Source organism: Rutidosis leptorrhynchoides, chromosome 3, assembly GCF_046630445.1.
Source record: "Rutidosis leptorrhynchoides isolate AG116_Rl617_1_P2 chromosome 3, CSIRO_AGI_Rlap_v1, whole genome shotgun sequence".
Lineage (NCBI taxonomy): Eukaryota > Viridiplantae > Streptophyta > Magnoliopsida > Asterales > Asteraceae > Rutidosis > Rutidosis leptorrhynchoides.
Genome location: NC_092335.1, coordinates 93,909,639 through 93,935,385, shown reverse-complemented (window position 1 = coordinate 93,935,385; position 25,747 = coordinate 93,909,639). Strand labels below are relative to the sequence as shown.

Sequence of the window (25,747 nt, the reverse complement as noted above, 5' to 3'; positions counted from 1 at the left end):
TGGGCCGAAGTAGGCGAAAAGCAAATCACCGGACCCGAGGTAGTTCACGAAACCACAGAGAAGATTGCTCAGATCCAAGCTAGACTTAAGACTGCCCGTGATCGCCAAAAGAGCTATGCCGATCTTAAACGGAAAGACTTTGAATTTAATGTTGGTGATCGTGTAATGTTGAAGGTTGCACCTTGGAAAGGTGTGATCCGTTTTGGAAAACGTGGAAAGTTGAACCCACGATACATTGGTCCTTTCGAAATCTTAGAACGTGTTGGACCAGTTGCTTACCGTTTGGATCTACCAGCACAATTGAGCTCAGTTCATCCTACCTTCCATGTGTCAAACTTGAAGAAGTGTCTTGCTGCACCCGAACTCATCATACCATTGGAAGAACTTACTATTGATGACAAACTCCACTTTGTGGAGGAACCTGTTGAGATTATGGATCGTGAGATCAAAACTTTGAAACGCAACAAGATTCCGATTGTACGAGTACGATGGAATGCCAAACGAGGACCTGAGTTTACTTGGGAACGAGAGGATCAAATGATGCGGAAATATCCTCATCTTTTCCCGACTCCTCCATCTACTTCAGCTTAAAATTTCGGGACGAAATTTTCTTTAACAGGTGGGTAATGTAACGACCCTGGTTTTACCAACATTATTTATTAATAATTATTATTATTAATACGTGTGATTAATCGAATGTATGTTACTACATTTACATGTTGCTTTAATTGCCCGTACTTGAACTTTAAATGCCCGAAACGTCTTTGTGACACCCGGAACTTGCACGAATAATATTTTAAGATATTATTTACATTCATGATTAATTTTATTAATCATTTTAATTAACTAAAGCCATTAGTTAGTTACTTGGGCTTATGTTGGACTTTTAGTGGACTTACTTGTTACTTGCATACAACTTGGGCTTTATACATGTACATGGACTTATGAGAGCCCACCCTACTTATTAGTTGGACTTAATTAGCCCATTAAGACTTGCAAGTATCAAACTTAAGTGTAACTAGTTAGTTATTACTTAAAGGAATCTAGTTTGCTCATTATCCCCATGTAAACAACCCTTTTAACCAACTTTTAACCTCTTTACTTGCAAGTAACCATCAAGCAAACCTCTTCCCCTTTTTTTGCTGCAGATTGCCGAAATCCTTGGCCACATTTAGTGGTGTTTTGGTTTCCATTTTTCATTCACAACTCACTTGAAGTCTTCTCTCAAAACACACACACATTACTTGCATATTCCCTCAAACTTTCTTCTCTTTTTCTCTCATACTTGTAAGTGTTTGAAACAACTTCTTTTCTTCTTTTCTTTGTTGGTAAAAACTGATTTCATAAACATTAATCATCATCATCTTTTGTTGTTTGTTACTTAATCTTGTTGTAGTTTAATTACTTGTAGATTACTAAGTTATTATTTACTTACTTACTTGTCTTTATTTACTAAGTTACAAGATCAAACTTTCTAGTTTTGATTCTTCATTTATATCTTGTATTTAACAAGAACATCAAGAACATAATCTCTCTAGTTATGTTCTACATATTTGTTTCAAAGAATTAAAGTTCATAGTTGTATAAACTCTTTACTTGTAGTTCTTGAAGTAACTTTGAAGTTACTTCACTTAAAGATCAACTTGGGTTGAATCTTTAAAAGTAAGAGCAACTATGAATCATCTTCTTGTTTAGTTAGCTTTCTACTTTATTTATTTCAAAGATTTAAAGTTTATAATCTTTAATTTTTGTTACTTGTGTTCTTGTTTGTTGTATGTTACTAGAATACCACCTTCATGGTTGGTTTAGGCTTATCATTCATTTTCTTTATTTCTTATTGTTAGTTGCTTACTACACATTTGAACAAGGACATGAAACCAACAAGAGCTTACACTTTGGTGCAAGTATCATGGATCCAACACTTGGTTGTGATCTTTCTTAGTGTTCATGAACTTGTTCATAAACTTACATGGAACCTTGGTTCATCAAACACTTACAACACTTGCACTTGAGTTATGATGGACAAACCTTGGTCAAAATGATGTTAACACATCAACGAGTTGTACACTTGAAGCTATACGCATCAAGGATGAGAACCGTGATGAACATCAAGCACCGAGACAACCGGAACTCTCCAAAACCCACTGTTCTGTCCAAAACCTACTGACCTGATGCTTCTGGAACAGACCAGTAGACCTGGGCTGTTCTAACCTTGATTTTTAGATAGAACTTTTCGAGTAGATAACTTTTCATATAGGACTCGTCTTAATCCGAGTTACGGTTTAGGATTTATGGCCCTCCGATCGTTACCATGTCCTTTAACGTTGTGCAGAAATTTCTGACCTACTCGCACTTAGACCGTCGCCACGGTCAAACCAAGACGAGTTTGCTTCTGTAAATTTTACCACACTTAAGGGACTCATAGACGGAGCCATGACCACTGGTCTCACCTTAATTCAGTAAGGGTAGAGGCCGTGGTGACTGACCGAAGTCAGCCTTTGTTTTAAACGACTTTCATAAACGAGTCTTACTTGTTACCTTTTGTTTAAAGATGATTGATGATGACCCTTATGACCTTAATTACGTACTTGTAAACCTTTTGAGACGACTTATTGACTTAGTGCTATTTGACTTAGGTTGAGGACGTTTGGACCGTTACTTGCACACCACTTTCCGACTACTACCTTACCATTACTACTAATCATTGTGAGTTATAGCATTCCCTTTTTACTTTAACTTATTTTGGGAACTGAGAATACATGCGGATTTTATGTTTTACATACTAGGCACGAGTACTTAAACTTTATATATGTGTGGGTTATATAACGGCAGAAACATTCCCTTTAGCTCGGTAACGTTTAATCATTGGTTTTTGAACCGTGAACGCGAATCTTAGATATGGATCCATAGGGTTTGACATCCCCACTCGGGCTAGTAGCGCTAGCATTTAACGAGTGTTTAATACTTCGAGGTTATACGCACTTGCCAAGTGCACTTTAAGGGGGTACATTAAACGTTAAGTTAGTTACCGGGTGCCCACGGTTAAGCATATACTTTTACATACTTTTGAAACGCTCGTTGTAGCACTGAAATCTCGTGGCCTACTTACATTACTGTTATACTTAAACTATAGCTCACCAACCTTTGTGTTGACCTTTTAAGCATGTATTTTCTCAGGTGCTTGAAGTCGCTTCCGCTATCTTACTAGTCGTGCTGTAGAACCCGCTGCCTAGAGTTGTTATCGCATGACTACTTATGTTGCATTCAAACTTTTTACTTATGAACTTATGTTATGTAACGACCATTATGGTCACGTACACTTATTTAATGCTTCTACTTAGTGAAGCATACTTTGATTTGTAAAACAATTGACGTATGTTATGACGTCACTTTTATTAATGAATGCAAACTCTGTTTTGAAAACGCATATAGTACTTAACCTTGTAATGATCCTGTTGTTGATGGTCCGTACATGATGATTTAGTACGGGGCGTCACAGTTATACTTACATTTTCAAATGCTTTTATGTTGACACGAGTACTTATTATACATATTGATTGTTGTTCACAAAGCCCCTAGCTTGAATACTTTTATTACCTTCGGGTAAGCACAATTTAGATGGACGGATCTGTTAGGTTAGACAAACATCACCCTACATTAACTGTGGTGCATTTACTTTGAACTTTATGCACACTCGAACAAGTGTATACATTTTTATGGGGTAAAGGAGGTCTTTATGCTAGTATTCCGATGCTCATGGATTATGTAATATTTTGCAACATTGGGTTGTACTTATTGAAATATCGTGGTCAATGAACTTAAACTATTTTTCTGAATACTGTGTTTCAGATTACATTTTTTTAAACCTGTAGATTCACCAACATTATTGTTGACCTGTTTTGCGTGTTTTATTCTCAGGTCCATAAGAGGTATAACTTCCACTGCGTGTTTGATGCTTTGGTCTTGCCGTGGAGTCAGCATGCTTTAATAAAGACATTTATTTACTTTCGCATTTAAAACTTTTACATCTGTTTAATACTATTGGCTTGTAGTTACGATCACAATAGTATTACTTATTTTGGTTTATTGACTTATGTTTGAAAGTCAACATTTTTAATAAAATTAAATGCGATTGCTTTGAAACGTCTCATATAGAGGGCGTAACTGTTAACTGTGGGACCTATGATTAACACGTCGTCAGATGGAAATTTGGCGGGGTGTTATATTAGTGGTCTAATATTACTGAGTCTTCACTTCCACTTTATCACATGAGAATGATACAACTCAAGTTAGTAATCATGTCTTGATAACATACCATCAACAAGATGATTAAACGACAAGTTAGAATCAATCACACAATCTAACCATCTGACCAGTCTCCCGTACGAGTGGCACATACCATCAACAAGATGATTAAACGACAAGTTAGAATCAATCACACAATCTAACCATCTGACCAGTCTCCCGTACGAGTGGCACTCACTCGCACGTGTGAGTCACCTCATCAGTGCTGGTGACATCTGACTCGTACATGTGAACCACGAACACACAATAACCACAAGGGCAAACATATTCGTACGAGAGACCTCACGAGTGACGAGTGACTTGTGTGAGTCACAGTTGACTCGTGCGAGTCAGCTTAACCAAGTAACAGTTGAAGCATCAGCTCATCCATACGGTTCACCACATATTTGACCACTCACTCGTGCGAGTGGCCTCTCACTCGTGCGAGTTGAGATGAAACAGAATGTCCAACTTGCATGAATAAACTGTACCAATTGGTTAAACAAAAATGTCTCATTTTTGATATGTGGTATTGTCCTTGAACCATGGCCACTGACCTTGCATTATTTGCATGTTCGTAGCTCCGGTTATAGCCATTACGAGATTGGTGCGCAGTCTGAAACTGATTTAGTAAACCATAACCGCACCTATTCTGAAACCCGACTTGTAGAAATCGTATGAGACCCTGGTTATGCTTTCTGGAAGCATTTATAGGTCTAGTTGAGATCTGGAGTGTCACGACCCGGAAAATTTCGACTAATTTTAAACCAAACTCTCAATACGGTGTAATATTTTCGACACGATAAGAAAAGTCTGTAATTTTGGGTCTCAAAAACTTTGAACTATGTTTCATATACTCATTTGACCTTTGACTATTTCCGACGACTCACGATACGATTATTTGTAAATAGATATGCATATATCTAATATATATAATAATATGAAATATTACATATTGTAATTGTTATAATTAATGTTGTAAAATAACAATAATATATAATAATTATTTAAAGAGTATATATTTATAAATAAAGTATATTGAAGATATATATAGGGTTTCGAATTTATTTAGTAAACGTCAGTGACACTCGGTTGACGTTTTGTTAATTCTAATATAGATATAAAACGAGTTCATGAAGATTTAAAATAAAAGTTTAACTGTAAATCAATTACGAAGATGGTAAATTTGTTAAAAATATTTTTACATTTTTAAGTTTAAGTAGTAGTACTCTGTACATATAAATTGGAACAGAAAATAAACAATTATCGAATCTTTTTGATCAGGTTTCAAACAGTTAATGAGTGAAATAATTAATTATATTTAATCTAAAAATTTGGAATTTTTAGGAACACTTTTATCCGTAACTGTTTAGCAATGGACAACGATATAATACCCGTACCATTTATATGTCGACTGAAATAAATCCAAACAGCTTGATGGCTATACTATTTGGCTACTATGCATGATTTAAATATCTGTTTACTGTTTCATGGATGATTCATGATTATCACTATTTTTGTTTTTGAGCCTTCACAATGTAAAACCTTTACGGAGTATATATGTAGATATATAGTCACACAGACAAACATATAACCATTGATCTTGTTGCATACTAGTTAACAAATCACATTCATTATTTTTTTCTCGATATAAATATATGCACATATACACACCCTATCACCATGTATCACTAGAACATCGCCTATTTTCTCTTCCTCTTGCAACACACCTTCTTCTTCACTCGATCATCACACCCATTAACCACTTCCTGTTTTATTCTTCTATTTATTTATTCGACTTGCAAACCCACCTTCACCGCCACCTTCCTCAATCTCCCTTTCTCCTACTCTTTCTCTCTCTCTACAATTCTTAACCATGAACCACGAAGAGCTGCTAATCGAACATCAGCATTTGTTGTTGTTATACTTCAGTTCTTATCATAAACAACCAACCATAGTCACCATCTTCTTCACGATAAAAACCATGAACACCTATTTTATGTCCCTGTTTCGAATTAACAATCTATCACCTTCAATCTCCACAAACCACTCACTTAATTTTTCTGTTGTAATCACAAAATGAAAACCATTATTGTCGAACTGCTTGCTGCTATAACCGTGTTTATGTTCAAACCAAACAAGATCAAACACCACACTCCATCTTCCATCGCCACCAAAACCAAACCCACATATCACCTTCGTTTATGTATATGTCTATACATTTACACACACAAAACCCACTTGAAACCGCCACCACCGTTACAACCATCAATCCTACTGCTGCTTTTGTATTTTCTTTTTCTGTTTTACTCGATACCCACCAGCTGCTATACAGCTTCTGTTCGTTTATGACGGCTACCCTTCATTTTCAAAGGAAAAGAAAATACAAAGCTATATCTAATTGCTATTGCACATATTTCTTTTTGTGGCCGACATAATAAGTCACTTAAAGGATATAAATAACAAGTAATTGCACTTTTTTTTATTCGGTGGAACTTCGTGGGAATACCCAAATAACCCCACAATCCAAGTTTAAATTGATACATGTTAACAGGCCGATGAAACAAATTAAATTGGGCCGAGTTTCTTTTCCTTGTTGGGCCGGTTATGATAAAGAGTTGAAGATTGGGCCGTAAGGTAATGAGTTCGTGGATAGAGAAGGATTTTTGATCATGATTATGAGTTAGATGATGATATTAGATTAGTTTAAAGATAGATGATAAAGATGAAGTAAAACGATGATGGTTAGGACGTGATTGTGATTTTGTGTGAGGTGACGATAAAAAAAAAGAGATAATAATAACGTTGAATGAAAATAAACGATGAAAGAAGTAGAAATAGATGATAATAAGTTGATAATGATGATCATACAAGTATGATGATGGTTGATGTTGAGATAAAAGAAAGATGATGATAGTTGATGATGTATAACGATGAAAAGTTAGGGGTTGTCTTTGAAAAAGAAGATGAAAACATAAATAGGGTTAAATAAAGTTAAGAATTGAAACACATAGCGTAATGGTTAAGGACGTTATCGGGACGTCGCGGGTTCAAACCCGGACTTGAGCATTTTTTTAGGAATACTCCTTTGAGGTAGTTACTTATCTATTCATTTTATTAATATTATCATCTTATTATTATTATTATCATCTTATTATTATTATCATTATTATTATTACTAAAAGTATCATTATTTTTATAATTTATCATGTTTATTAAAATTAGTATTATTATTGAAACAAACATTTTTATCAAGATTATCATTTTTATTATTAAATTATCATTATTATTATTATTATGGTTTTTATCATAATTAGTAATATTTTTATCATTATTATTATTAGTATTATTAATATATCAAATAAAGAATTCTATATAAAAATATAATTATAACATAAAACATAATTATATTAATATTTTTGTAATAAATGGGAATTATCTATTTAAAGTATACAAAAATAAATATATCTAATTATGATATGAATGAAACATATAATATATTAAAATAACAATTATATCATTAATAATATGTAAATTGTTCGATTTCAATTATATGTGTTAATATATATAGAACTGATATAGGTTCGTGAATCCAAGGCCAACCCTACACTTGTTAAATGTCGTCATATGTATTTTTACTACAAAATACAAAACTGTGAGTTTCATTTGCTCCCTTTTTAATTGCTTTTGCAATATATATTTTTGGGCTGAGAATACATGCGCTGTTTTATAAATGTTTTATGAAATAGGCACAAGTACTAAAACTAATTCTACGTGGGTTTAAACCAGAAATATACCCTCAGCTTGGTAACATTAAACTACTTGTCTATGTACGGTAGGCGCGAATCCTAAAGATAGATCTATTGGGCCTGACAAACCCCATCCTGACTATGGGAGGCTTTAGTACTTCGAAGTTATATTAAACACACTTGATCTGGTGTACTTCAGAGGGTAAAACATGAACGTTAAGGCTTGTTACCGGGTGCCTACAACTTATAGAATACTTTTATACACTTGCGAGTGTACATATATTTATAAATGGAAATCTTGTGGTCTATTAATATATTGAAATGATTGTTATGATAAACCTATGAACTCACCAACCTTTTGGTTGACACTTTTAAGCATGTTTATTCTAAGGTACGAATTAAGTATTCCGCTGTGCATTTGCTCAATTGAAAGATAATATTTGGAGTCATTCATGGCATATTTAGGTCAGTACCTCGCAATGGGACCAGATGTTGATGATTTCGTCCAAGGGGATAAGGACGGGTTACTACATGGAGTTTGCCATATTACCATGATTTATGTGCTATGAAATATTGAGCGTTGTTTGCAACGTGTGCATGAACTTTATGCTAGACGATAAACTGTGAATGCGTACTTGACAAATTATGACATGAAACGTGTTAGTTGACTTAAAATTGACATGTTTGCCAAAATTTGACATGAACCTACTGATGTTGACTTTAGTTGACCACCTTGACCAAGTTTGACTTTTGTTGACTTGCATGAACTAGTTGACTATATGTTGACTTTTACTTTGAAACGCGTCGAGTCGAGCAATAAGACAACTTACTCTATGAAACCACTATTGTATAAGACATAAATATTGACCAATCTATATACGTATACTTAGGTTGCATAACTCCGCAATAAACCGTACAAGTTACTTGCTTACTTTTCGTTCAAGAGCTTTTTAAAGGTGAGTCTACAATCCCGCTTTTTACATGTTTTCAGGGATGAGAATACACGCTGTTATACTTACATTTTCAAATGCTTTTATGTTGACACGAGTACTTATTATACATATTGATTGTTGTTCACAAAGCCCCTAGCTTGAATACTTTTATTACCTTCGGGTAAGCACAATTTAGATGGACGGATCTGTTAGGTTAGACAAACCTCACCCTACATTAACTGTGGTGCATTTACTTTGAACTTTATGCACACTCGAACAAGTGTATACATTTTTATGGGGTAAAGGAGGTCTTTATGCTAGTATTCAGATGCTCATGGATTATGTAATATTTTGCAACGTTGGGTTGTACTTATTGAAATATCGTGGTCAATGAACTTAAACTATTTTTCTGAATACTGTCTTTCAGATTACATTTTTTTAAACCTGTAGATTCACCAACATTATTGTTGACCTGTTTTGCGTGTTTTATTCTCAGGTCCATAAGAGGTATAACTTCCGCTGCGTGTTTGATGCTTTGGTCTTGCCGTGGAGTCAGCATGCTTTAATAAAGACATTTATTTACTTTCGCATTAAAAAATTTTACATCTGTTTAATACTATTGGCTTGTAGTTACGATCACAATAGTATTACTTATTTTGGTTTATTGACTTATGTTTGAAAGTCAACATTTTTAATAAAATTAAATGCGATTGCTTTGAAACGTCTCATATAGAGGGCGTAACTGTTAACTATGGGACCTATGATTAACACGTCGTCAGATGGGAATTTGACGGGGTGTTATATTAGTGGTATAATATTACTGAGTCTTCACTTCCACTTTATCACATGAGAATGATACAACTCAAGTTAGTAATCATGTCTTGATAACATACCATCAACAAGATGATTAAACGACAAGTTAGAATCAATCACACAATCTAACCATCTGACCAGTATCCCGTACGAGTGGCACATACCATCAACAAGATGATTAAATGACAAGTTAGAATCAATCACACAATCTAACCATCTGACCAGTCTCCCGTACGAGTGGCACTCACTCGCACGTGTGAGTCACCTCATCAGTGCTGGTGACATCTGACTCGTACATGTGAACCACGAACACACAATAACGATAAGGGCAAACATATTCGTACGAGAGACCTCACGAGTGACGAGTGACTTGTGTGAGTCACAGTTGACTCGTGCGAGTCAGCTTAACCAAGTAACAGTTGAAGCATCAGCTCATCCATACGGTTCACCACATATTTGACCACTCACTCGTGCGAGTGGCCTCTCACTCGTGCGAGTTAGGAAGAACAGCAGCATCAACATCAAAACAGTTTTTATAACCCCAAATCACCATTCAAGCTTGTTTTGGTCGATTTATAAGCATAATAATAGCATATAACATATACAAAAGCTATTCCTAACATCAAACAACCATCACCAACACTTCGAAGACAAGAATCAAACCATAAACCCTCCTTTTACAAAAAGCCCATTAAAATCTCATTTGATTCATTCAAATTAAACAATCTTACCTTATTTTAGCTTCTGAAATCAGTAGGATTACAATCACAAAATCACAAGCTTCATTTTCCAATTTCAATTTTAGAGAATAACAATTAGTATGTGTTCAGGGTTTTAGAATTCTAAATTGTACTTGATGTACGTACATAACAAATATATACAACTTGGGGTTTCTTCATGGTGAGGAAACCCCACTCTCCATATGAAACACCCCTAATTTTTTTTTTAACAAAATATTTTCATGACAAACACACACCATACAAAACATACAATTCCTTCTAAAAGCCCCTAATTTTTTTTTTAACAAAATATTTTCATGACAAACACACACCATACAAAACATACAATTCCTTCTAAAAGCATTAACCCATATTGACACCTAATATTAAAGAAAATGTCCCACAACGACTACATCATACATAACCAAAAGTTGGGAGCGTTTTCATTAAGCTACGTACGAGATGGTAATTTAAGATGTACTTGGTGCTTACTAGTAGCAGACACGATCCACTTCTAATCCCGGGCTAAACTTTTCCCTTCCCGATGGTCCACCTTTACTTCTTTATCTTTTGTACCTAAAAACATTCAACAACTAAAAGTAAGCGCAAGGCTTAGTGAGATTTATGAATAATCAAACAAGCAACTAAACATCAACGTGACCAATCATATTATGCATCATATGGTTTCATAATCCTCAAATTGATGACAATCGCGATTGCACCCATGATCCGAAACATAATCCATAACGTGATCCAACATGATCACAGCATGATCCAAACATAATCCATATACCATATGATGCCAACAACTTTAACAACATAATTACAACAAATAACAAAACATAACCGTATGATGGTTGTATGAAATCCTCTTGCACGGATGCAATCCGGAAATCATACAACCACTTACCTCATTTAATCATTCATAAACTCAGCTTAACTAGCAAAAGCAATCAAAACGTGCAAGTAGCTCTTCCACACTTCAAGAACCTAAGTAAACATACATATTCATTAATATACAACAATTAATAACTATAACTATCGTCTTTGTTTAAAGGGGGAATTTAACTTCTAAGTTAACTTTCTTAATCAACAGTAGACTAACAACTACTCTTTTTCCATCATTTAACTACTACATCTTCCATTAAACATCTATTTATTTAAATAGAATTATTAAGTTTTACTTCAATATCATCTACTTCCACTTATAAAAATAACATACATCACAGGTTGTGTATTCTTGTATACAACAAGTTAATACAACCTTTCAACACTAAGTAATATTATCACCTTCTCAAATTAATGAGTTATTGTTTATACATAACCCTAAAATATATAAATTGTTTACCTAATACTCTAATCAGTACATACATATACATATAACTCCTCTAACCCTTTTTTTTCACCCATTTCCCCAAATTCTTAGAGTTAGGGTTTATATGAACCAACTTTAATTTAACTAAATCAATGAATAAAAATATTACTCATACCTTCAATTTACTGATAGGGATGTTAGAACTTTAACTCTTCAAAATATGAGCTTCAGTTTTAATTAATTCTAGTTCGTTCCTTTATTTTTCTTTTCCTCACAATCGCATGACTACTCTCTGCTATCTCTATTCTCTCTCTCTTTTTTTTTTTAAATAATAAGAACGTGAATGAACTGGATGTTTCCATCCTCTAATTTAATTTCACGAATTTACACATTTTACCCCTTTATTTTCCCAAAATACACAAAACAACCCCCTAACTTGTCAACTTGTCAAAACAGCCCTATTTCATATAAATTAATATTATCATTTACTTCTTTTTATATAATTATAGAATAATACTTATATAAAAATTTATTTATATATATATATATATATATACCTCTTTATAATTGGGGTGTTTCCTCCCGTTATTATGTTCGTGTCCTCACGAACCACTCTTGGTATATTGCCGGATAATATACCATCATCCATTCTTCGGGCTCCCAAGTAAATTCGTCCCCCTTTCTATGTCGCCACTGTACTTTAAGTAGAGAAATGGACGTACGTCTCAATTACTTTGTCTGTTGATCTATTATCTTGATTGGTTCTTCTATATATCTCAACTTATCATCTACTTCAATTTCAGGTAAAGGTACATAAGTGGCCTCGTCAACTAAGCACTTCCTCAACTGAGATACGTGAAACGTGTCATGAATTGAATTAAGCTCTTCGGGTAGGGATAGCCTGTAAGCAACTTTTCCAACACGGGCTACAATTTTGAAAGGTCCAATATATCTTGGGCTGAGTTTTCCTCATTTGCGGAAGCGTATTACTCCTTTCCACGGTGAAACTTTTAACATCATTTTGTCTCCAACTTGAAACTCTATAGGTCTCCTACACTTGTCTGCATAAGATTTTTGCCTATCTTGTGCCATTTTCAAACATTCCCGAATTTGATCAATTTTCTCTGTGGTTAGTTGCACCACATCCGTGCTACCAATTTCTCTCTCGCCTACTTCGCCCCAACAGATAGGAGTTCGACACTTTCTCCCATACAACATTTCGTACGGAGGCATTCCAATAGATGAATGGTAACTATTATTATAAGAAAACTCCGCCAACGGAAGGTGATCATCCCAGCTACCACCAAAATCTATAGCACAAGCTCGTAACAAATCTTCTAGCGTCAGGATGGTACGCTCACTCTGACCATCTGTTTGGGGGTGGAAAGCTGTACTAATATGTAGTTGTGTACCCAATTCCTCTTGAAATTTTCTCCAAAATCGAGAAGTAAATCGGGTATCTCGATCAGATACAATAGAAATTGGTACTCCGTGTCGAGCAACAACTTCCCGGAGATTTGATAATACTTCTGAAGATGAAGATTCCCGGATCGGTAAGAATAAGGCACTCTTCGTCAACCGATCTACAATAACCCAAATAGCATCATTTTGTCTAGGAGTTCTCGGTAATTTAGTATTTAGATCCATTGTGATTCGCTCCCACTTCCATACAGGTATTTCCAAAGGTTGGAGTTTCCAGTATGGTTGTTGATGTTCAGCTTTGACCTATAAACAAGTCACACAATTTTGAACATATTTTACAATATCACGCTTCATACCGGGCCACCAGTAATCACGTTTCAGATCTTTATACATCTTAGTAGCTCCAGGATGAATAGAATATTTTGATTTATGAGCTCCCTTAAGCAACATTTGTTTGACTCCCCTCGTTTTAGGAATCCATACTCTACTATATCAAGTTTTTAAGCCTCGAGTATCTTCTATCAACTCTTCCACTTGACCCTTAACTCGTTCAACATTAATGTTTTGAGGTTCTAATGCACTAATTTGTGCGGTTCGAATCTCATCAATTATAGCAGGAGTAACTACCATAGCTAAACAATTAACCTTCAACACTGGGTAAATTGACTTTCTACTGAGAGCATCAGCAACAACATTGGCTTTTCCCGGGTGGTATAAAATATCACAGTCATAATCTTTAACTAGATCTAACCATCTTCTCTGCCGGTTATTAAGATCTCGTTGGTAAAAGAAATATTTTAGATTTTTATGATCTGTGTAGATATCAAATTTAATGCCGTAAAGGTAATGTCGCCAAATCTTTAAAGCAAAAACTACAGCAGCCAGCTCCAGATCATGTGTTAGATAATTCTTTTCATGTGGTTTCAGTTGTCGAGAAGCATAGGCAATAATCTTCCCCCTCTGCATAAGGACACATCCCAACCCATGTTTAGAAGCATCACAATAAACTACCATGTCTTCATTGCCATCAGGTAGTACTAGGATAGGTGCTTGAATAAGTTTCTCCTTAAGCAATTGAAAAGCCTCCTCTTGCTTACTTTTCCATTTCCACTGTACATTCTTCCTCGTTAATTTTGTTAAAGGAGTAGCAATCTTTGAAAAATCCTGAATAAATCGACGGTAATAACCTGCCAAGCCAAGAAAACTTCTGACCTCAGTAGGACTCGTAGGTGGGTCCCACTTTGTCACTGCTTCAACCTTTGAGGGATCAACCTTAATACCGTCAGCATTAATCACGTGACCAAGAATTTGGACTTCCCGTAGCCAGAATTCACATTTAACGAACTTGGCATATAGCTTCTCTTGCCTCAAAGTCTGTAACATCTGTCTCAAATGTACTGCATGATCCTCCTTACTCCTTGAATAGATGAGGATATCATCAATAAAGACAATCACCGACTTATCCAACATAGATCGACAAACTCGATTCATTAAGTCCATGAATGCTGCAGGAGCATTTGTCAACCCAAATGGCATGACCACAAATTCAAAGTGGCCATATCGGGTATGAAAAGCCGTCTTTGGTATATCTTCCTCCTTTACTTTCAACTGATGATAACCTGATCTCAAATCAATCTTAGAGAAAAAGTTATCTTCCTGCAATTGGTTAAACAAATCATCAATTCGAGGTAAAGGATATCTATTTTTTATAGTTACTTTATTTAACTCTCGATAGTCAATACACATCCTCATGAAACCATCTTTCTTCTTTACAAACAATACGGGAACACCCCACGGTGAACTACTAGGGCGAATGAAACCCTTATCAAGTAATTCCTGGAGTTGGTTCATCATTTCTTGCATTTCAGTTGGAGCCAATCGGTATGGGCTTTTAGCTATAGGTGCTGCTCCAGGCATCAAATCAATTCGAAATTCCACTTGTCTATCTGGCGGAACACCACGTAGTTCATTCGGAAAGACATCGGGAAACTCATTAACAACCGGTATATTTTGCAACTCCTTCACAACTTCAGTAGTATCAACAACATGTGTTAAAAAGGCTTGACACCCACGTGACAAGAATCGTTTCGCCTTCGCATAGGTACAAACCGGAATTAATCGCTTTGTCTGCTCACCATGAATAGTAATGATTTTACCACTTGGGGATCGCAACATGAGAATCTTTTTATGACATTTAATAGTCCCTTTATTCTTCCCCAACCAATCCATCCCCACGACAACATGAAATTCTCCTAGGTGCATAGGAATTAAATCGATCTTAAACTTCTCATTTTCAATCTCTAATTCACATTCCCTATACACTTTAGTCACAATCACTAATTTGTCAGCACAGCAGCTACCTCAACTTCTAACGGACATTCTAATTTACTAAGAGGTACATTCAAATGTTCGCGAAATTTTAGGGATACAAATGATTTCATTGCCCCAGAGTCAAATAGAACATGTGCAGGTATGGAGTTAACAATGAATGTACCAGTACAGCAAAAAAGTTGTGACTCTTCCTTAATCATTTGGTCAGCCTGTAAGATACAACAACTGTTAGTATTTATAAAAACAGTACAGCAAAAAACAATAGAACTCGGTCAAAATATAGAGACGTGGTGTCATGATACTACAGAATGTGTTTCAAGTAATTAAAACTATTATTACCTGTTTACACAGCAATAGTTTAACATTTGAGCAGAGGTAAGAATAGAACCAAATTAACAAGTATTCAATAAGTGTGAGATAGTTTTTTCAAAGTATTAACCATTAGCTAACATTGGAGATGTTTTCTAATTAATGTGCATGTATGTAAAAAAAAAAAAGGTATAAATATAACAAAATTAAGTACTAATTCATTACCTCTTTTAGTTCTTCGTCATCAAATTCTTCTATTACAGTAACTGAAACAGATTTCCCAACCGGACGCTTGTTTCCTCTGTTTTTCTCATTCTCTAGCTTTTCATGATGAGGAAACTTGGCATAATCATGCTCCAGTAAAGACAAAAGCTCCTTCCTTATCATTTCATCTGCCTGTTCAACCAACGTACGCGGAACAAAAGAACTCTTATCTTCATCACCTCTTACTAAAGAGTTCCTTATCAGTTCGAGGGAGCCAACAGGTGGTCTATGGAGTTCGCGTTGCAACACATTCGACCTTTCTTTTAGTAACACTTGCAGTTTAGCTTCTTCCTCGGCTTTTTCCCGAGCAATCCTGTCAGACATATCCTCTTCCATCTTCTCCTCCAGTTCTTCATTATCTTCTAGAAATAGTCGAACAAATATGTGATACTCATTTTTTGGTTGTGGAAGACCGGTCAAACCTGAACGCAAATATTGTCTCATATCTGCTTGCCTACGAAGCTTGAGTTTAGCACTTTCATGCATTTCCAGCTCTTCATTAATGCGAAGCTCGTCACGCATGGGAGTTCCTTTGGGAGTGACACCAAAAGAGTGGCCATCCCTCGGTGTCATGCCAAGTCTGGGTGTCAGACCACCCATGGCTCCTGGAGTTGACATAGCCCAAGGTGTTAGCATAGGGGTTGGGGTTTGAATCTCCTTTTTCTTTGGGGTGACCCCTGAAAAATCTGAAGGATGTAAATCGGGATTTTCACCACCAAGTAACGGAGTCTGAGATAATCTTAAACGGGCCTGATTTTCAGCCTCCATCATTATAGCATCTTGTTTCCCAGCTGGTGTTCTCAGTAGTGGGGTCATTCCTTGACGTGGTGTTTGGGTATAATCAGCTAAGAGAGCACGTGTGGCATTGCTTCCTTCTGAGACTTCTTCATTTAAAGCAGGAAAACTGATTTTTGCAATATGTTCTAATTCGTAATCGGGAATTTGTGGTGTCGGGAGGTTCATCTTTGGCCTTTTTCTGACAGTTTCAGGATCATTCATCTTGTTTGCTTGTAATATAGCCGATGGGGCATCCTGTCTCTGTGCAATCTTGTTCCTCACGATATCCTGTTTTCTCAAACGGGCCTCCTTATCAGCCCTTCTTTCACCTTCAAGATCCTCAATGGTGGTCGGAAAACTAGGTTGTACAACTATTGAATTTTCATCAGCCACATCATAAAAACCAGGAGGAGGCCTCTTTTCGAATGGGATTTCAGCATTGTAATCAATCCCCTTTCGCTTCCTCTTCCGATGTCTATTATCATCAATTCCAGCTGCCTTCAATTCTCTTCTCTTTTGCAAAGAAGCAAGCCTTCTAGCCTCTTCAAGCTGCTTTTCCCGAGCTTTTCTTTTGGCCTTCTTGCCCCTAGTATTAGCTAAACGGGCACGTGCTTCTGAAAGCATTTCCTTTTCATCCTCATCCATATCAACCGGGTCTGGTCGTGCTGGCTTTGATTCTGGGTTTGGATCAATCTCCCCAGGACGCAATTTTCTGGGATCATCACTTGGTTCATAACTTTCATCCTTTGCACAAGCTGCATCAAGCAGTTTTTCATATCGCTCGAGACACTGGGATGGTGTGCGACCTACAATTGGAGCGATTGTTCTCCATTGAGTCGGCATAAGCTTAGCCAAATGAAGCAGCTTTTCAACTTCTTCTCTGGTCCACTCAGTCTGTAAAGGTTTACAAATGATTAGAATTGGTCACATAAAGAGATTTAGATTTTGATATATAAGCTATATAGCAATAGCAATAGCAACAGCACCAACAATAATAATAGATAAATAAATAAGTGAAACAAAACAAATTCATTTTACACACACATACACACATCACACATCTGATGTACATATTGGCATATATATATATATATATATATATATATATATATATACACACACATGTATGAGGTTCTTAACATTTATTCCGAATCAGATTCTAAGTATATGTTTAAAATCAGTTTAGCATTCAACCCATTTTGAAAACATCGAGATGAAGGCTTCAAAATAGTGCGGCCTACTGTCAGTGAGTGCCAAGATTAAAAAAAAATCGCCGAGAACTCGGCGATAACTCGAACTTCTCGGTCCGAGTTCTACAGATCCTTACCCTATATATATATATATATATATATATATATATATATATATATATATATATTCAAAAATATATATTTATATTATAAGTCAACAACCGAGTTATCTCCGAGTTCCAAGTTCTTCAACCTTGGTAAGTGCTAACACACTTGCGAACAAGCTCCACATACCACATACAATCTAGATAAACCGAAATTCATCTAAAAAACATATTACTTACTGTTGACTATAGCAATAACCTAGCTAGTCCAAGCAAGTCAAATTTATCTGAAATTTCATTATTTTAAAGTTTTTGTAAAAGTAATAATACCAATTTGACGCCAACAAATTTATAAATGGTTCTATCTAGTTTGCATTACTATGGACTATGGAGAACTTACTATGGAGAACTTGAATGATAAAGTAATACAGTATCATGTTCCTTAACCTAATTTCAAATAACAAGTTACTCAATTACGGTAATCAACACTGTAATAATACCTAACATCACCATACAAAAATTAACAGTTATCATCAAATATCAAATATATAAATTAACAGTTATCATCAAATATCAAATATATATATATATATATATATATATATATATATATATATGGGGAAGCGGGGGAAGCAAAAACTTTTTTTTTTCGTTTTTTGAAAAACTTTGTTCACGAAAATATGAACATTTAGTAGAGACACTTTGTGATAAATGTTTTTATTTTGGCGGGAAAACGCTCGAAGAAGTAATATATAACAATTATCGTGTTTTTCGAGCGTATTTTGAGGTTTTAGCTATTGGGGTTTAGATATTAGGGTTTAGATATTAGGGTTTATAGGGTTTAGATATTAGGGTTTAGAAATTTAGGGTTTAGGGTTTAGATTTAGGGTTTAGATTTAGGATTTAGATTGAGTTTTTAACACGAACGGTTTAGAGTTTAGGGTTTAGAGTTTAGGGTTTAGGGTTTGGTGTTTTGGGTTTATAGAATAAACCCTAAACCCTAAACCCTAAACCCTAAACCCTAAACCCTAAACCCTAAACCCTAAACCCTAAACCCTAAACCCTAAACCCTAAATCGGGCTAAATTTTACTTCACAAAACATGGAAAAAAAAAACGTTCATATTCTTCACGAACAATATTATCTTGAATGTTATTTTTGTCGATCGTTTTCCCGCCTAAATAAATGTTCATATTTTCGTGTGATCTTGATGCCGGAAAAAAAAAATTCAAAAAAAACGAAAAAAATAAAATTTGCTTCCCCCCGCTTCCCCCGATTGGTTACTTCCCCATTGATCCTGCCCCTATATATATATATATATATATATATATATATATATATATATATATATATATATATATATATATATATATATACACAATAATAAGATTATTATACGATATTACGTACGTACTTTTTTGATTGAGGGATCCAGCCACTCATACCACCGAGCTTTACATTGTTTGGCCGATTTACGAACAAGTAGCGATGAAATACGAGCCCATTGATTCTTCCCGTATTTCATAACAGCGGCTTTTAGGATTTCATCTTCGGTGTTTTTCCAAACACCGCCCTTTATCATAATCCTCATCTTCTCTGTTTAGATAGTAGACTGTTGCAGGTTTTGGTTGAATAGCAAGTGATTTGAAGGAGACACCCTAATTAATACGGAGTATATGTGGCTCTGTATCGATGAGTTTCGATTTCAACTATCCAATCTCTTTATTACATATATAATATATATAATGGTTACGCCGTAGACGCCGATAATAATCGGTTTTAATTTGGGATTTCTTCGAGGGTTTTGTTTTGATGATGGGTTTTATGATAGGCGGTTTTGATGGCCCTAATTTATTATAGGCATATATTTCATTAGTTTCCATAAGATCATTACTTGTTCACCACGTCCAAAGGGCGTGGGCGTCCGAGTTTGACCTCCACAACACCTGTTATGCGGCATTGTGGAGGGACGTTGGGATAGTTTCAACATGCATCCTAACGGCTTTGTGGTCTTGTCAGCGACATATGATTGGCCAATCAATTTTAATTTGGGACGTTGAGAGAGTGTCTGATTTTATAAATAACTAAAATATAATTCAATAAATAAATATCAAAAGTTTCAATTGTTAATACCAACTTATTCCTTCACTCTTTTAAACAAATCTTTTTAACAATTTCTCTCTAATTCTATATCTATATACTCCCTTGCAATACCTAATATATGAATAATCACCATTTAGCCAATGGCTTGACGGTGTCGAGGTCACTCTTACAACTTTGAGGTTGGGGGTTCGAGTCATGCTTAGCACATTTCGTGGTATATATATATATATATATATATATATATATATATATATATATATATATATATATATATATATATATATATATATAACAAAAAGGTATTTGCTTATGTGTAATTTTTTAATTAAATTGAATTAATTATTCATTATAATTTAATATATACATATAGATATAGATATAGATTTACATATATATGTATAGATTATCAGTATATATTTAATATATAAAATAAAATGTTATCCGTAAATACCTAATATATAACCTGATACAGTCTATGAACCGAAAGAGGAGTAATTCCGGAAATTGTACAACTAAATATGGAATTATATTCTCAATTTACAATTTAAAAAAAATTACAATATAAAAAAATTAGAAAGTCATGCGAAGGTTTCAAAAAATGGGTAATTCTATAAATGATGAAAGCCACATCCATTCCATAATCATATCAACATTTATTTAAGGTGCGTTTGATAAAACTGAATGCTTTAGCGCTGAATGGTTCAGAATCTGAATAATTCAGAGCCTCTGAATAAAGTTTGCTCTGAATGAAAATAAGCTGTTTGATAATCGTTTTAAATGAACGATATAAATTGAGTAAAATTACCATATTAAAATGTTACATGAATAAAAAATACTGTTGGTTACACGTTCTGGATGTGATTTGAAAAGAATATTACATAAAAATTAGGCTCTTAATGGTTAAGACAGTGTTTCAACTCTGAATGGTTCAACACTGAATTCTGAACCATTCAGCACCATATGTCATTCAGATGTCAGAAACAAACACGCTGAATGCTGAATGGTTCAGCATTCAGCACTGAATCATTCCATTAAGAGGCAAACAAACGCACCCTTATCCTATTTTATAGCTAGAGATGCCCATTTCTATTTTTTTTTCTTACAATTACTTTACAGTTACATACGTATACGTAGAGGTCAATAAAACAAAATTTTAATTTGGTAACAAATCTATCTAAATAATTAACTCATGACTACTAATGGTATATCCTATCGAATACACGCATAAAGGTATAATATTCGCATGAAATTAACATCAAGAACACTGTGAACAACAGTTTTGTAAAACTGTCCGTCCAACGTTCTCCACTGTGCAGGCTGCCTCCGTCATGCGTAAGCCCTGAAGGCCGCCTTGCGCGTAAGCCCTGACCAGAGAGCATCACATCCAGCGTAAATATCGTATCACGAATAACATAATGCAGCATCATCAGACACGTGTCCCCGAGTACTCCGGTGGATCTATCACTATAAATAGACCCCTTGGGTCGTCATTTTACACATTCAGACACACTGATAACTTGCGACCAGAGATTTCACCTTTCTCTCTCACATAGTATTTTCTCTTACTAGAAGTCATCCAACTAGTAGCTCAATGTTCAGCGGACAAAGATTGATTAAGCCACCCCACAGATTTCTATATCTGTGATCCGGGTCTGCAGGGATTATTTCCCGAGGGTAAACATCAATCGGCAATATTCCCTCACTTTTAGCTAGATACTTCTAGTATTTGTGCTGACACACTAAGCCTTACCTCATAAGGAAATAGGTGTCAACAATGGCGCCTTCTATTATCAAAACGAATCACCTCACCGATACTGACGCCGAAAGCGAGGATAAAGAATTGGTACCCATAGGTGTAGGCATGATACATCCATGGAAAGCTGGACAACGGAGGAAGGCAGAGGTGTTAGAAGATTGGAAAGAACAATTAATATCATTTCCTTCTATGTTTAACACAAATCTATCCGATAGTCCAGTGGTTATAAAAGCGCGAGTTGTTAATTGCATAATAGGCAACGTTTATACTGACACAGAAGCTGGAGCAGACATTATGTATGAACATTGCTTCATACAGCTTCCTAAACACGTACAAGAAACAATGAAGGAAACGTATGTGCCGTTAGCAAGTTTTACAAGTGAACCGTCTTGGTCTGAAGGAAGTTTTACACCTAAGCCTTACCTCATAAGGAAATAGGTGTCAACAAAATAGTTTTGGGCAAGCCACCCCTTAAACGCACGGCCAACATAGAGTTTCTGGTGGTAAAAGCAAATTCACAATACAATATAATTTTGGGAAGAACTGCCTTAATGACGTTTGGGGTTGTGACGTCAACCGTGCACGGCATGATGAAATTTCGAACGCCTGGCAGAATAGCAATGATATACGCAGAACGGAAGAAATTGATTGAGTGTTCTCAAGTAACAAAAACAACAATTAAGCCAATAATACATGATGATGGGTCAATCTCGCCAAATCCACAATTTCCAGAACAAAAGATCATAATTGGGCACACGTTATCTATGGAATGTAAAGAAAGATTATACAACATTTTGGCAACGAATTTAGACGTCTTTGCATGGCAACCGTCTGATATGACTGGTGTTCCAAGGGAAGTTGCAGAACATAAGTTAAATGTGAATCCTAATATACATCCTGTTTGTCAAAAGAAACGGGGCATGGAGCCAGAAAGAAGCAAATTCCTCCGTGATGAGGTACGAAGTTTGGTGGATGCCGGAATCTTGCGAGAGGTTAAATATCAGACGTGGGTGGCAAATCCGGTCATGGTAAAGAAGTCGAACAACTCATGGCGGATGTGTGTAGATTTCACAGATATCAATAAAGCATGCCCCAAAGATATTTATCTCTTACCTGAAATCGATTGGAAGGTTGAATCATTGGCAGGATATCGATTTAAATGTTTTTTAGATGCAGCTAAGGGGTATCATCAAATACCTATGGCCTTAAAGGATGAAGACAAAACAGCTTTTCACACGACGGAAGGCATATTTTATTACAAGAAAATGCCTTTTGGTTTGAAGAACGCAGGAGCAACATATCAAAGACTTATTGATATGGCATTTAAGGATCAAATTGGGCGAAATGTAGAGGCTTATGTGGACGATATCGTTATAAAAAGTCATACTGAAGAAAAAATGTTGCGAGATATACAAGAAACTTTTGCATCTTTGCGAAAAATCATTATGAAGTTAAATCCTAAGAAGTGTACATTTGGCGTAGAAGAGGGAAAATTTTTAGGTCATATTGTTACAGAACGAGGTATCAAAGAAAATCCTAAGAAAATTCAAGCAATTGAAGAAATGACGTCGCCGGCCAGCAAAAAAGACGTTCAAAGGTTAAATGGATGTTTAGCAGCATTAACAAAGTTTTTATCCAAAGCAGCTGAAAAGTCACTTCCATTCATGAAGGTGTTAAAAAGTTGTCTAAATAAAAAAGATTTTGTTTGGACGGCGGAAGCCGAAGGTGCATTCCAAGAAGTCAAGCAATTGTTGAAAACATTACCTACATTAACAGCGCCAATAGAAGGAGAAACTTTGATTTTGTAATTAGCTGTCTCAAAAGAAGCAATTAGTTCTGTCTTAATTGCAGAACGGAATGGTGTACAAATGCCTATATATTTTGTGAGCAAAGTATTACAACTCAGTGAAACAAATTATCCACCAATTCATCGCATGGTTTACGCCCTTGTGCATACTGCACGACGTTTACGAAGGTATTTTCAAGGTCATCCTATTTTGGTGTTAACAGATCAACCGTTGAAGCAAATACTCCGGCGTCCAGAGTCATCTGGCCGACTAGCGAAATGGGCCATCGAGTTGGGCGAATATGAAATTAATTTTGCTCCCAGAAATGCGGTGAAAGGACAAATATTGGCAGATTTTCTTCTGGAAACAAATGAAAAAGTGGAATATGATAATAAAATGGCACCACAACAACATGTTTGGGAATTGCACACTGATGGGGCCTCAAGTGAAGAAGGAACAGGAGGACTGGTTCTAACAAGTCCAGATGGGGAAGAGTATACTTATGCATTAAAATTTTGTTTTTATGCGTCCAACAATGAAGCAGAGTATGAGGCATTACTCTCCGGCTTGCGCATAGCAGTAGAAATGGGCATAACAAACCTAAGGGCATATGTTGATTCTCAAATTGTAGCTCAGCAAGTTAATGGAACGTTTGATGCAAGAGATACATCAATGAGGCAATATGTAAAGTTGGTAGAAGCAATTTCAAAGAAATTTGATAACCTTGAAGTCGTGCAAATCCCTCGAAATAAGAACAAGAAAGCCGACATTTTAAGCAAGTTAGCTACTTTAACCTTTGATCATTTGCACAAGTGAGTGTTAGTTGAGGAACTTAAGGAAAAATCAATACATGAAAAACCAATCGTGGCAATAGTTGAAAATGCTAAGGAAACTTGGATGACTCCATATGTCATAACCCGTCCTTAACCATAAGAACGAGTTAGATAACGTATGATTTCATTGCGAGGTATTGACCTCTATATACGACATTTTTAAAAGAACAACTGCATTTATTTTACATTACAAACCATAACTCTTATGTTAATACAAGCTTTAGACAATATAAAGATGATTATCGTTTAGCGATAATCTTAGACTTACAAACTTTACATGTGATGATAACAATACGATTTCTAGCATATTTTACATTACAATTCCTCGGATATGCAGTTTTATTTTTGACACAAATATGCATACTCAAGATCTTGCTTAAATTCAACATGTTGCAGCGGAAGCTTCTAATTATCACCTGAGAATGAACATGCTTAAAACGTCAACATAAAGTTGGTGAGATATAGGTTTAATGCCGGCAGCAATATATATATAGACCACAAGATTTCATATATAAACATTTTAATAAAAATATTCTAAGTGGTTGAGCACTTGGTAACCATACTTAACATTTAATCACGTCGCATATTCCCTTTATTATGAAATCTTACTACACCGTACCAAGTGTAGTCACGAAACGAAGTACTGTGCAACCGTTGAATACTGGTCGTCCAGTCCGGTTGGGGTTGTCAGACCCGATAGATCTATCAACAGGATTCGCGTTTACAATACTGCTGTAAATAATAGTTACCAAGCTACAGGGAAGTATGCCAGTTATACAACTCAACGTAGAATATATTTTTCAGTTACTTGTGTCCATAACGTAAAACATAAAATACATGTATTCTCATCCCGAAATACTTAGAGTTTAAAAGTGGGACTATATACTCACTTTTGTCTTGAAGATATGTAATTTCGACTTGGTCTCCGATTGATATCACGAACCTATCCATATATAATATATCAATACCTTTTCTTTTTAAACAAACGTCACATATATATACTTATAATACTTTTAATACTTTTAATAATTCCTTAGTCCGTAGTTAGCAGTCCGATGTT

The 25,747-nt window shown here is 35.4% G+C and overlaps 3 protein-coding genes across 3 annotated transcripts in view; 1 reads left to right on the top strand and 2 right to left on the bottom strand.

Annotated features, from left to right (window-relative positions):
• Nucleotides 1-11,422, bottom strand: part of LOC139900954 (uncharacterized) — an 86,326-nt gene extending 74,904 nt beyond the window's left edge. Inside the window, exon 1 of the transcript XR_011777649.1 lies at nt 10,990-11,422. The gene's annotated coding sequence lies outside the window, so the exon portion shown is untranslated. The remainder of the gene's footprint in view (nt 1-10,989) is intronic.
• Nucleotides 11,423-15,570: 4,148 nt separating this feature from the next.
• Nucleotides 15,571-19,937, bottom strand: LOC139900202 (cell division cycle 5-like protein). The gene is made up of 3 exons (XM_071882994.1): nt 19,623-19,937; nt 16,100-17,809; nt 15,571-15,774 (listed from the first exon to the last, which is right to left on the bottom strand). Exons 1-3 carry the CDS (start codon nt 19,797-19,799, stop codon nt 15,571-15,573), a joined length of 2,091 nt encoding a protein of 696 aa, XP_071739095.1. The 5' UTR covers nt 19,800-19,937.
• A 2,681-nt stretch (nt 19,938-22,618) lies between these two features.
• LOC139900201 (uncharacterized) lies at nt 22,619-24,431 on the top strand. The gene is made up of 5 exons (XM_071882993.1): nt 22,619-23,015; nt 23,238-23,312; nt 23,418-23,664; nt 24,178-24,322; nt 24,399-24,431. Exons 1-5 carry the CDS (start codon nt 22,619-22,621, stop codon nt 24,429-24,431), a joined length of 897 nt encoding a protein of 298 aa, XP_071739094.1.
• The last annotated feature ends 1,316 nt before the right edge of the window (nt 24,432-25,747 follow it).